The sequence below is a fragment of the Pristis pectinata genome, chromosome 15 (assembly GCF_009764475.1).
Source record: "Pristis pectinata isolate sPriPec2 chromosome 15, sPriPec2.1.pri, whole genome shotgun sequence".
In the NCBI taxonomy this organism is placed as follows: Eukaryota; Metazoa; Chordata; class Chondrichthyes; order Rhinopristiformes; family Pristidae; genus Pristis; species Pristis pectinata.
The window spans coordinates 25697640-25711048 of NC_067419.1; the positions used below are offsets into that span (position 1 = coordinate 25697640).

The window sequence follows — 13409 nt, forward strand, 5'->3', positions numbered from 1 at the left end:
GTTCTGATGACAAATAAATTTTAATAGATCGGGCTGAAACAAACTCTCCAAATTTAGTGGTGCATCAAAACTTCTTGTCCAATTCTATTCTTCAGTCAGTGTAATACAGACCTTATAGATCTGCCACAAAAAAAAATAAAACGGGTTTCAAAATACGTTGAAAGGGAAAGCTAATGAGTATTTATTACACTATTCATAATATTATTTTAGAAATTAAGAATATTCTATTGGCATGAACCCCAGAAACAAGTTTACCCCTTGCAGAGCACACTAGTGATACTAGTTATGGGGTGTCCTGGAGCAGCTCCATTGCAAACATTAGCAGATATGGAGTCAAATGAACTAAGAGAATTTCAGAGTCACTAAAAACTATGCTGAAGAATTGGACTGCAAATTCTCCAGCCTCAAGTACAGTGCTGTAGAACTGGATGGATGCAGGACAGTTTCTATATCAATCTGAAGATATAATGCTGCTATTCAAAAATAGCAAATAGTTTTCTAATCCTGTTATTTTCTCTTACAAAAATATCCAAGGAATATAGTAACTTTTCCTTTGAATTATTCTGGGTCAGACATCCCTTTCCTCCTTTATAGAATGGCTGATGCTTTTCCCATAAAAGTTTCACTACAATGTCTCCTGAGTACAGAGAAAATTATGTCAACACTGTCAATTTTTCAGCAACACTGGCATAAAGATCATCAATTCTAATTACAATTTTCAAAGGAAGAATAAAAAAGTTACAAGTAGCTTTCATTGCAAGCAAAGCTACACTTTACATGGAACATTCCCAACTATATGTTACTGCGCCTACTTCAAAAACATTTGTATTTTCTCCCATCTTCCAGTGCTAATGTATACCCTAATTATGCACTCTTAATTTTTATAACAATGTTATAAAAACTCCTGTCCCCACAGACCCAACTTCCTAAATTTACCTAGGAGGAAGGTGAGGGCCTGCTATTCCTTTGAAAACTGTGAAGTCTAAAAAGGGTTATGTACTTTTCAAACAATGTTTTCTAAATATGGAGTGATGGTTAATGCTGCGAGATACAGAGAGATTAATAAATTTGAATCACCACAGGCAGATATGATAAGCAAAATGAATGGATGTTAACAACAATTCCCTCTTTCTCTACCCTCTACATAGATAACATAGGAGAGGATTAAAACTGTCACTCATCTGCAAATGTAGGGAGAGGAGTATTAAAGTGCTTGAACAAACTCTGAATGAAGATTTGATATCTGGGTGAAAATTAGTTCTCAGTTTCTTATGTTCACACTCTAGCCCAGTTACAGTGTGCAAATTTTCCTTCCATTTCTTGTTTACTGACACATCAAGAACTTGTTTACGGTATGAGTTGACATTCCCACTAACTTTGCATCTTTTCCAATGGAAAAGCAACTTCACCCTGTGTTGTTATTTCTTTGACATCAATGCTGAGAAGAAGAATAATGAAGAAAATAACTATTGGAACAAATATGCATCCAGTTTCATGATATAATCCATCACAAAGGTATGTTAGCACTGGGCAAATGAATTAGAGCTTCATTTATACCAACAGGATCCCTGAATCTGAGAATGGGAAGAGTGAGGAAGAGGTTCATGAGATGCTGAGGAATCAGCATCCAACTATTATTGTATTGCGAGGTCAAGTAGACCTATGAGATGGCCATGAAAAATGGGGATAAAACTACCTCTGGCTCTTCTCACACCATTGGAACTGTATAATCATTGTAGCTTTACAGGAAGAAGGATGGCACTTTGAGCCACCAAGTCCCCATTGACTCTGCAACTGTCAATGTAAACCAACTGCAAGATCTAATTTCCATCCCACCTTATTTACTTCAAATGTTCATACAACTTTCCTCAAAAATTTGATCGGTCTTTGCCTCAGCCCTTTTATGTGGTGAAATATTCCATGCTCCAGCACTGTTTAAGGGAGTGTGTTCAATTTTCTCACTCAAATTCACAACCAGAAGAAATAGTTTTTCTCTATTCATGGCTATTATCATAGTCGCCATATTTCGTTCACTACCACAATAATAATAGATCTATAATAGATATTTCTGGCAGTTCATGTGATCTTCATAGAGCTGTCTTCATCCATCTTTGGTAGTTTTTCCTTATCTATTTTAGTAGGTGGAAATAGAGTACATTGTGACTTTAACTCAATTTTTTGATTTTGCTTTCCAAAAAAAAACTTAATTTAAGATTTGAACCTGACCTGAATTCCTTGTCTGAACTCAGATCACTTTGAATCACTGAACAAGTAAATACTATCTGTGCCTTAGCAATATTTTGTGCAAATTTATTGATTGCTCATTATGCTTTCACTCTATGCTCCCATTCATTAAAGCCACTTTTTTCAAAGACTTTCTCATGTTCAGTTCATTCACAGCCTTCAATTTATTCAGTGTTTATCATACCATTACTGTTTTCTTGTCCTAAAATGTATGGCTTCATGATTATCCAAACTGTTTCTCTCACTGATCTTTTGCTAACTTTCATTCTTACAATCCTTCTCACCATTTGCTAAATCCTATACTTTGGTGTTGTTAGAAAATACTGAAATGATTGTCTGTGTGCCTAAAATCAAATAATCTACATACAGGTCTCCCCCAAGTTACAAATTCCCAACTATCCGGGTTACAAACAGTTCACAGGAATGGAACCCTACCTTAACCTAGTAGGACCTATACACAGAAAGTTGACCTAGCATTGATCCTAGGATACATCACAACAAATTTTCATCTGAACAACATTTTTTTTATGAACCCAGTTTCTTGGCTGTCAACCAATATTTTATTCAGGTTGCTAGATTTCCTTTCAAGCTATCTTTCCACTTATATGTTGAATTTCTAACATTGTACTTGTGACTAACGCAAAATGGAGTGAACAACTGTGACCAAAGACTCCACCATTTCATATTTTACCTTTTAACTTTTCAAAATTAATTTTATCAAGACCAAGTAACTAATTTTTGAGTGCTAATTGTTTTTTCTACAGTTACTCCAACCATTGATTCACATTTTCTTCTGGAAAAGCTACATGTTAATTTCCACCAATGCTTATAAAAACTGGCAAGTGTAATCCACCCATATCATGTTTATATTTATCAGCCTTGCCCATTCTATGTTTGGATGAAAGCAGTGGTGGATCATATGAGATCATATAAACTGCCAGTAATATCTACTGCAAACAATATTGTGGTAGTGAATGAAATACAGTGACAATAAATATCCCAAAATCTCATCAAAATTAATATTTCATTCTAAGTGTCAACACACTGTTGGTAAAAGATGGGAGAGAGTTCAAAGGATTTATCTGAAAATACAACGAAACAACATTTCTAATAAACACACTAATTATGCAGTAAACTGTTCTAGTGACCAAACTACATGCAGATAATTGTACAATTATCATAGATAATGGTAATCAAAATAATTTTTGAACCATATAAGTGACGCTTAGTCATTTTACATCACTCTTCAGGAACAGCAAAAATAATAGTTGTAAAAACGCTTCCCAAAATGTAATATTCCACTTACTGGAGATGCAGGCACCTAGTAATAATCTAAGGTGCACAGTAAATTTAATTTTCGTTCAAAGAATCTGCATCAGAAAATACCAAATCAAACAGTGATTTTTTAACCACAAAAAAGTTTTATTTTGCATGCTTAAAACATTATTTAATCAGTTATACAGTGCCATCCTGTGGATGATTAAAGACGTTCATTCTCAAAAAAGAATTCACATTATTGCAAACAATACAGATGTTCTCCTTTGCCCCAAAAAGGAGGAAATTAAGAGGATATTTGCCCCAAATTACAGATTCACTACATAGATATATAAATCTATATGATCATCTGAAAAGAAAATTAAATTTAGTTTAAAGATGTTAAAGGAAACATACCCCTTCTCTAAATTGAATTTTTTTTTAAAAAAGAGATTTAATTCTTTTCACATCTCCATATTTATATGAAAAAGCATCACTATATGTCATGAAAAATTAGCTTCAGAAATTAATAATTGTCAATAACTCAAGGATGACGGGTTCATTCAGATTAATATTTCTCCCACCATATTACAGATGAATTGACTTAATGTATTTCAGAAAGACAAACACAATGAAGAAAAATGCGATAAAATTCAACTTACTTAGAGCACTTTCCCACAATTCTGTCTATGACCCCATCACTCTCATCCACCTAGAACACCATCCTTGTCATGAACCTCCACATTTATGGGTCACCTTTCACAATTTCAGACACACTTTCTTCTCCCCTTCCAGCATTCCTGAAGGAAAGTTCTCTCCACAACAGTTCGGCTCACTATTCCATCTCCACCAAAACCCACACACCTTCTCATAGCACCTTTCCATTCACTCACAGGAGGTAGAACACCTGCCCCCTACTTCCTCCCTTTCTGTTGTCCAGGGACCCAAATACTCCTTCCAGGTGAAGCAACAATTCATTTGTGATCTTGCATTCTGTATTCATTGGCTCACAATGTGATCCCTGCACTGGGGAAACAGAATGCAGATTCAGTGCATGATTTACAGAACACTTCTGTTCAGTCTGCAGGGGTGACCGTTGGTCATTCTCCATTCCCCTCCTACATTTCGATCTCTGGTCTCCTACACTGACCAACAAAGTTCAACATAGGCTGGAGCAATTGCACATCTTTTGACCTGGCACATTACAGTCTTCAGTGTTTTTTTTTGTCACATTTTCAGATCTCCCTCTATCTCTCCCCTCACTATCTTCTTTCATCTTCACTCAACCAGCACCATCATTACTTGTGTCACTCAATCTAACTAGCCTTCCCCCTGTTCCATCCAACTCTCCTCATTTTTTCTGCAAATGAAATCTGGTTTTATTTCTAACTTTCGCAGTTCTGACAGAGGGTCATCGACCTGAAATGTTATATCTGCTGCTTGACCTGCTGAGGACTTCCAAGATTTTCTGGTTTCATTTCAAAATACCCCACAGATTGGACACTTTAAAATCAAAATGTTTTATGTAATTATCATGCAAAGATCCCTACTAGATTTCTCTCAAGTAGTTATTAGATCCTCTTGCCATTGAATTGACTTAGTTGCATTATGAAAGTAGATACATTTTGTTTTGCTTCACTTAGCAATATTTTCACTTCCAAGACACAATGGACCAAAACTTGCAGTGAAAGGCACTAAATCAGATGTCTCAAACTTGCTGGATGCGCTCCACCGGCAATTTGTGGTTGTTCTCTGCCCTGGAGTCCAGCACTGGAGAATTGTCCAGCAATTATGCTGAACAATCTGTTCATGCCAACCTGCAAGATCCATGAGCCCATTTATTTGAAAGGAGACTTGGAAGCAAGAAAGCTGCTAGCTTAATTGTGTGTTGATTTAACGTTTTAATTAAAGTGCTTTTTTAGTACTTGTGACTATTTATTTTTAGGCATATTTGATTTTTATTAACTACTTATTGAAGACATCCGAATGTTAGGGATATTCAGAGCATAGTAAGCAGTAGGGCTTTCACAAACAGAAAAGCCAGATCAACTGTCAAATGTGTTCTCAGCTGGTTGTGGATATGACTTATTGCAGTCCAAACACATGGCGTGATTAAGTCAACTCAGGCCCCCCCGGAACCAAGCAGGGCCTTACTAAATGAAATGTGGAAACTCTTAGCCAGAGAGTTCATCCTCACGGACACAAATAAGACAAATACAGCACAACTGCATATCTTAATGCTGAACTGCATCGAGTAAGTTTTGGGCTTTAATTTATGGGCCTGTTACGGACTAGGTGAATGTCCCTTTAAGACAGAGCATAGTGATGTGTGTGTGTGTGTGTGTGTGTGTGTGTGTGTGTGTGTGTGTGTGTGTGTGTGGCGTGCTTATGTCAACAGAAGATAAAGGACGTAATGATGTTGTTGAAGAGGTCAGTCGGTCAGTCAGAGGAGAGAGAGAGAAAAGAGAGAGAGAAAAGAGAGAGAGAGAGACACCAGCCTGCTAGTTTTCTCTATCAATGGATGAGAAACAATAACTGTATCTGTTACTACAATCCACGTATGGAAATTGGGAGTAATCCGGTGGAGTTCACTTTGTTGCTGACCTGTAGAGAGAAACAGGTATTTGTGTGGACGACCACGATTCGGATGCTTTTCGGGGTGAGGAAGTCACTACCGAGTAAACACTGAGGTGTCGTTTGGGTTCCATCATGGAAAATTTGGATTTCGTAATCATTCTCTCTATGTTCTCTACATCTACGTTTTATCTTCAGACAACGATGGTTGTTGAAGAAGCCTTCGCTCATGTTTCACCTTATGGCTTGCTGAACTGAACTTTAAGAACCATTCCTGGACTTGGAGCTTGGGACTTTTCCACACACACACGACGAGTTTAGTTTTGGGGTTAATGTTCAAGGTTTAACATTTTTACTTCTAACATTCTAACATTTTTACTTTTATTTTTCTTATTATCATAAGTAGTTATTAATAAAGTAGTTCTTAACACTGAATCATGACTCAGTGTGTTTCTTTTGTTGCTGGTTCGTAAAAACTTTTATTTTTCTTATTATCATAAGTAGTTATTAATAAAGTAGTTCTTAACACTGAATCATGACTCAGTGTGTTTCTTTTGTTGCTGGTTCGTAACAGGCCGCATATCTTTACTAGGAAAACCTAAATCAATATTTTACTGTTAGGTATAACCTTGATACACAGTGTCTCCAATACAGCGGATAACATAAAGGCATTACACACAGTGAAATAAAATCCCATTACAGTTATGGTTTTCTTTTCCTGATTAGGAGCAATAAAAGATGAAGCAGTATTATGGAGGTAAACTGCTAAAGTGTTTTCAAATACTCTTAGATCCAAAGGGTTTCTGATAGAAACTGAGCTATAAATATTGTACTTTTTCTACTTGCACAGACTTCGAGGTACTTTTACCAAAACCAAACATGCTCCTGGTTGCAATTTTCACCTAAATCAAAGACGAATAAACATGATGAGGAGACATACAGGAGTGAGATAGATCGGCTGGTTGAGTGGTGTCACAACAACAGCATTGCATTCAACGTCAGTAAGACCAAGGAATTGATTGTGGACTTCAGGAAGGGGAAGTCGGGAGAACACACACCAAGACTTCATTGAGGGTCAGTGGTGGAAAGGGTGAGCGGCTTCAAGTTCCTGGCCATCCACATCTTGAAGGATCTATCTTGGGCCCAACACAATGATGCAATCATGAAGAAGGCATGCTAGCAGCTCTACTTCATTAGGAGTTTGAGGAGATTTGGTAATGTCACCAAAGACTTATTGCAAATTTTCTACAGATGTAACAGTGAAGTGCATTCTGACTGGTTGCATCACCACCTAGTATGGAGGCTCCAATGCGCAGGATCACAAGAGGCTGCAGAGGGTTGTAGACTCAGCCAACTCCATCATGGGCACAACCCTCCCCGCCATTAAGAACATTTTCAGAGGTGGTGCCTCAAGAAGGCGGCATTCATCACTAAAGGCCCCTCACCATCCGGGACATGCTCCCTTCTCGTTACTACCATCGGGGAGGAGGTACAGGAGCCTGAAGACCCAAACTCAGCGACTTAGAAACAGCTTCTTCCCCTCCACCATCAGAGAAACATGCCCTTTTCATGTTACTACCATCGGGAAAGAGGTACAGGAGCCTGAAGACCCACACTCAACATTTCAGGAACAGCTTCTTCCCCTCCACCATCAGATTTCTGAACGGTCCATGAACACTACCTTGTTATTCCTATTTTGCACTATTGATTTATTTTTGTAATTTATAGTAATTTTTACGTCTTACACTGTACTGTTGCTGCAAAACAACAAATTTCATGACGTATGTCAGTGATAATAAACCTGATTCTGCATTATTGACCTGTGTAGCTAACGTCAAATTAAACTGGTGAAATTGATACAAATATCGTTGTTGGTAGCCCTTTACATTTTAAGATAACATTTAGTTTTCCATAAGATAAACTGAGTTCTTGCATCATATCATCTCGTACCTCTCTACAATTTTGTTTTAGGTAAATTAATGATGTTCTATAAACAATCAGGTGAATCAATCATCTCTTTTGGTGCCTGAGGCAAAAAAAAACTGCACACAGTGGAAATCCCAAAGAAAAACAGGAAATGCCAGAAGCACTCATCAGGTCAGACACATTCGCGCTAAGATAAACAGAATTATCATTTCAGGCCAATGACTCTTCATCAGAACTGAAACTTATCTCATTTAGTGTTGTTGGTTAAGATAAAATTGATGGCTAGGTCACTCAAAACAATTTGTTTTCTCTCATTCCAGCCATGGCTTTTAAACATCCAACACATATTTTGAATGTAGGCAAAAAAGTTTCAACCAAGACAAAAAGGCACAAGGTGGCTGCTTTAGACATACAAGTGTCAGGACAGCTTGCTTTTAGTAGTTTGTAACAGAAGCTTGGTCAGCCATCAAGAAGAGAGCAATTTGTAATCTATTTTATAATTACAAATATGAATTCAGTAAACAGGATGCACCATGGAAAAATCTTATTCATGGGCAGCAAAACTGAGGTAGAAAGCACAGAGGGGAGAATTCAAGCAAGACAAGTGCTAAAGACAAAGTTTGTGCTTTCAATTCTAATTTTCCTTTCAGATTGACTTTTTAGCAATTATAAATGCACGTCACAAACACTCTGGCTGCTCAGCAAATAAATGTCTCCCAAGTTTCAATTCCATATCAAAATTAAATGTACATGAAGGAAAGCCACAGATCAAGACTATCCTATGTGACAAGAAAACTAAACTCAGTAAATGGTATTACTTAATTAAATAGAAGGGAGAACTCTTATTTGAATTAACATACTGCATGTTTAATTTTTGTATCAACCAAAACATGTATCAACTTCACTCCTCAATACCTCCAGCACCTTCTCCACACGTAAACATTTCTTTGAACATTAATGCATACCGGTTCATCCAATTTATTCACTGACTGATCTGATCACTTAAGTAGTTGCTCCATCAGGAACACAACATCCGTATTTTAAGATGCTAACTTGGCATCATCAACTCAGAGCAGCAAATATTCTAGGGTCAGTAATGCACAGGATATGTGCATAATGTGCAATTTCTGCATACTGTTCACAAGTATCGATCAGTTTTAAGATCCAACAATCTACATGTATATAGTTCCATTAACATCAAAAAACAGCCAGGTGTACTTCATAAAATAACAACAACCTGTAGCTACATAGCACCTCTAATGCCCCAACGTGTTTCACGGGAGCATTATCAAACAAAGTTTCTTCCAAGCTACAAAAAGAGTACGGTACATTTGCAATGGTGAAGCAACAAAATTCAGAGATTAAAAAAAGACCAGAACTGGATGAGCACAGATATCTCAAAAGGAAAAACTAAAGGCGAGGGAGGGTAAAAGCTATGGAGAGAATTGTAAACAAAGATGAGATTTTTTAAAACTAAGGCGTTACTAAATTAAGAACTTAAATTAATTGCTTAGCAAGCACAAGAGATCTGGGTGAATGAGACATGGACTGCATATCTTTAGATGATAAAGCTTACTGAGGCCAGAACAAGGAAAACTAGCCAGAAGCACACTAGAACACGCAAATCTGCAGATAATGAAAGCACAGAAGAAGATTTCATGAGCAGGTGATTTATAACAGGGAAGAAAACAGATGATGCAGATTTGTGATTGGAAGCTCATCTCAGAGTCAAAATGTCATCAGCACTGAAAACAGTTTGGTTCTGTTTCAGACAGACACCAAAGGCAGAAACATAACCTTGCAAGAACTCCATGGTTCAGCAAATGAAAGGTTGGTGTAAACTAAGGAAAAATTAACAAAGAACTTCTCTAACAGAATTCTATAAAATCACAGATCTCCCAGGCAGCAGCCCACCACCTGTAACCACCACTCTCTTAACCAAATTTGAATGTGGAGGGCCGAATATTGCTGGTCTAAAGAATCCCACAGACCAGCAAGGAATTCTTGATCGCCAACAAAACCCTACCTTTGCTTATCGATAAAAATGTTTCTGAATGTCTCTGACACACACAGATGTTTAAAGCATTTAAAATTAAATAATAAAATAAAAATAAAGCAAAAATGTTTACATTACATTCTGCCCTTCAGAAGTGCTACACCACAAAAGAAAGTAGAATAAAATTAATTTGTATGCTTTCTGTTTCATGATAGTTTTGTTCTCAAAATACCACATTGAAAGGAAAATCTCCAAAAAAAAAGCTAAAAACTACTGGTGCACAGATAAACCCGGACTTGTGTTAGTTTGCGTAATCTGTCATTTTCATAACTGTAAGATGTTTTCTTGTGAAGCACAAAAAGCAGACCCAGTACACTAAACAAAAATTAATCACAAAATGAAAAAGACAAAATGGTTCTGTCATTTTCAAAACTGACAAGTAGTTGAGAAACCATGCATCTCACTTAACAAAACTACATGTGCTACTCACACGAGAGACACGATGTCACCCCGCTGTACTTCATAGTTCCTCACACTCCATCGGTTTAAAAGCACTATGTCACATGTAGTTCCTCCAGGAGGGTTTAATGATGGCTGAAAAATTAGAAGATAAAAGTATCAAAGTTTGAAGTATAGCTCATGTAAATATAACAGAATAATTAATAAATATGAAATAACATAGGAAATATACTAATTTTAATCCTGGAGGAGGAAAATGAATCATCCTTGAAGATGGAATAATTTGCCAAGCATCAATTTTCAACATAGTTTGAACATTGTTTTTAAAATTAGTCCTTTCTAACAAGATGGATTTGCAATTCAAACAAAACCATAATTGTACTAATCTGAAATAACTATAAATTTGTTTTCCAGTTTCCTTGAATAGTTTATGTATAATTTTGTATAAATCTATTAAACATAATTCTGTTTTATCTAACAAAAAATTATTGGCTAAATCTTATTTTGTAGAATCAGAGCAAGTTACCAAATACCATTACCAACCATTTTTGCATTGGTCATCATAATCCTGGAAATGTTTTACTACATCACTGAGGAATATCTTTGAAAATATTCCTGAGCGCCTATCAGAAAGGTTTCCTCCTGCAATAATTGGAATAGTTCAAAAATGAGTCTATTGTGATTCTATCAGACAGGCTTAGCTTAAATTGCTGCTATGTCAAATCAGGGTTTCAAACCCGACTACAGATCCCCGAGCACCTAATTTATGCTTACAGTTCAGGGCATTCCTCCCAGGGTGCTGTGCTGTCAATATTATTTAGTCAATACCATCAGAGACACATTCTCTGCCATTCATCTCATTGCTACAAAACAACTTTTTGCATACAAATCAGCTGCTGAATTTGGTTATATAAGAAAAGTAACTACACTTAGTACTGTGAAGCATTTGCAATATCTTGAATATCTAAAGGGTACCATATAAATTTCAGTTCTTTCTTTGATTTTCAAATCTCGAGCAATAACCATACCAAATTCACCTTTAATTGATAAAACCTGTAGCATTTTTAAAATAATTTATGTGATTCACATTGTAAAAGATGGCAATCTTAAACAATCATAATTAGATGTGCCTTTCAGATGCTGCACTATAAGGAACGTATAGTGGATCTATACCAAATTTTTACTGCTATCAATCTGTGTAAAATGGCAGTATAATCAATTAGTGTGTTAGGTTAAAAATATAATCTAAGTAAAACTAAAATAAGATTTTATAAAAATTAATGATATAAACATATAAATTTACTTGTTCAGAATAATATGCTTAGAAGGTAATGGAAGAGGAAAAGAAGTGGGTAGGTTTCAGAACTGATTTTTCAATTAATGCTTTTAACCGAACAAGTACAAAGGCAATTCTGGATCAAGGTCTAGGAAGTGAAGCGGAAAGAGTAGCTAATATGCAAAGTAGTGCCAAATTTAGGAACAATAATTAGGTTGAATATAAGAATTGAAAAGGAAGCAGTGAAAATTAAAATTACTTATGTAGAAAGATATTTTCAAGTGAGATTAAAAAATAAGTAATTCAGACCTATTGAAAAATAATTAATATATAATATATCAGACAAATAATCAGAAACATTTAAATTATGGGTTTTAAATACAAACCATCATTATTCCCACAAAAGAGGTGCAGCACTGGCTTGTGATCCTTGGAAAAAAGTGAAATGAGTTAAAAGTCAATTGACAATGTAATTTTGAAAACACAAAAGAGGAAAAAGAGAGGTAAAAACATCAGCATGGACATGGTAGGCTTAATGGCCCGTTTCTGTCCTTTACAACTCTATAACTCTATGAGAAAGCAACAAGGAAGTAATCTGAAGACTGAAAGAGTAAAATATTTAATAAATGTAATTAAAGTCCAATGGGAGGTGGGTTCCCCAGGAGAATAAACAGTAAAATCACAATATGATTTCACAGAAGAGTAGATATACAGGTGTATGGCGTAGAAGAACAAGTAGATATGGGTAGGATAGATAAGAAAGCAGTACAGCTTAGATTTTCAAAACTTTCTTGAAGGTAAATATTGAACCTTTGCATAACCATAATCCAAAAAATGAACAATGATGTGATTTTAGTGACAGTTCCACATATACAAAATTATTAAAATGAATGTAGAACCATAGAACACTACAGTACAGAAAACAGGCCATTCGGCCCTTCTAGTCTGTGCTGAAACGTTATTCCGCTAGTCCTATTTACCTGCACCCAGTCCATAACCCTCCAGACCTCTCCCATCCATGTATCTATCCAATTTATTCTTAAAACTCAAGAGTGAGCCTTCATTTACTACATAACTCCCTCCATACTCCCACCACTCTGAGTGAAGAAGTTCCCCCTAATGTTCCCCCTAAACCTTTCCCCTTTCACCCTAAAGCCATGTCCTCTCGTACTTATCTCTCCTAATCTAGGTGGAAAGAGCCTATTCACATTAACTCTGTCGATACCCCTCATAATTTTGTAAACCTCTATCAAATCTCCCCTCATTCTTCTGCGCTCCAAAGAATAAAGTCCTAACCTGTTCAGTCTTTCCCTGTAACTCAACTCCTGAAGACCCGGCAACATTCTAGTAAATCTCCTCTGCACTCTTTCAATCTTACTGATATCCTTCCTATAGTTAGGTGACCAGAACTGCACGCAATACTCCAAGTTTGGCCTCACCAATGTCTTATACAACCTCACCATAACATCCCAACTCCTGTACTCAATACTTTGATAGATGAATGCCAGGATGCCAAAAGCCTTCTTTACAACCTTGTCTAGCTGCGACGCCACTTTCAGGGAATTATGTATCTGAACTCCCAGATCCCTTTGTTCCTCCGCACTCCTCAGTGCCCTGCCGTTTACTGTGTATGTCCTCCCTTGATTTGTCCTTCCAAAATGCAACACCTCACACTTGTCT

General features: G+C 36.5%; 1 protein-coding gene across 12 annotated transcripts in view; it reads right to left on the reverse strand.

The window, feature by feature from the left end:
- The window catches only part of LOC127578488 (dedicator of cytokinesis protein 4-like), a 719988-nt gene that overhangs the window by 379724 nt on the left and 326855 nt on the right, over positions 1 to 13409 (reverse strand). For all 12 annotated transcript variants that reach the window (XM_052030584.1, XM_052030581.1, XM_052030587.1 and 9 more), the window contains one exon: positions 10485 to 10588. In XM_052030584.1, coding sequence (XP_051886544.1) covers positions 10485 to 10588 — 104 coding nt within the window. The remainder of the gene's footprint in view (positions 1 to 10484; positions 10589 to 13409) is intronic.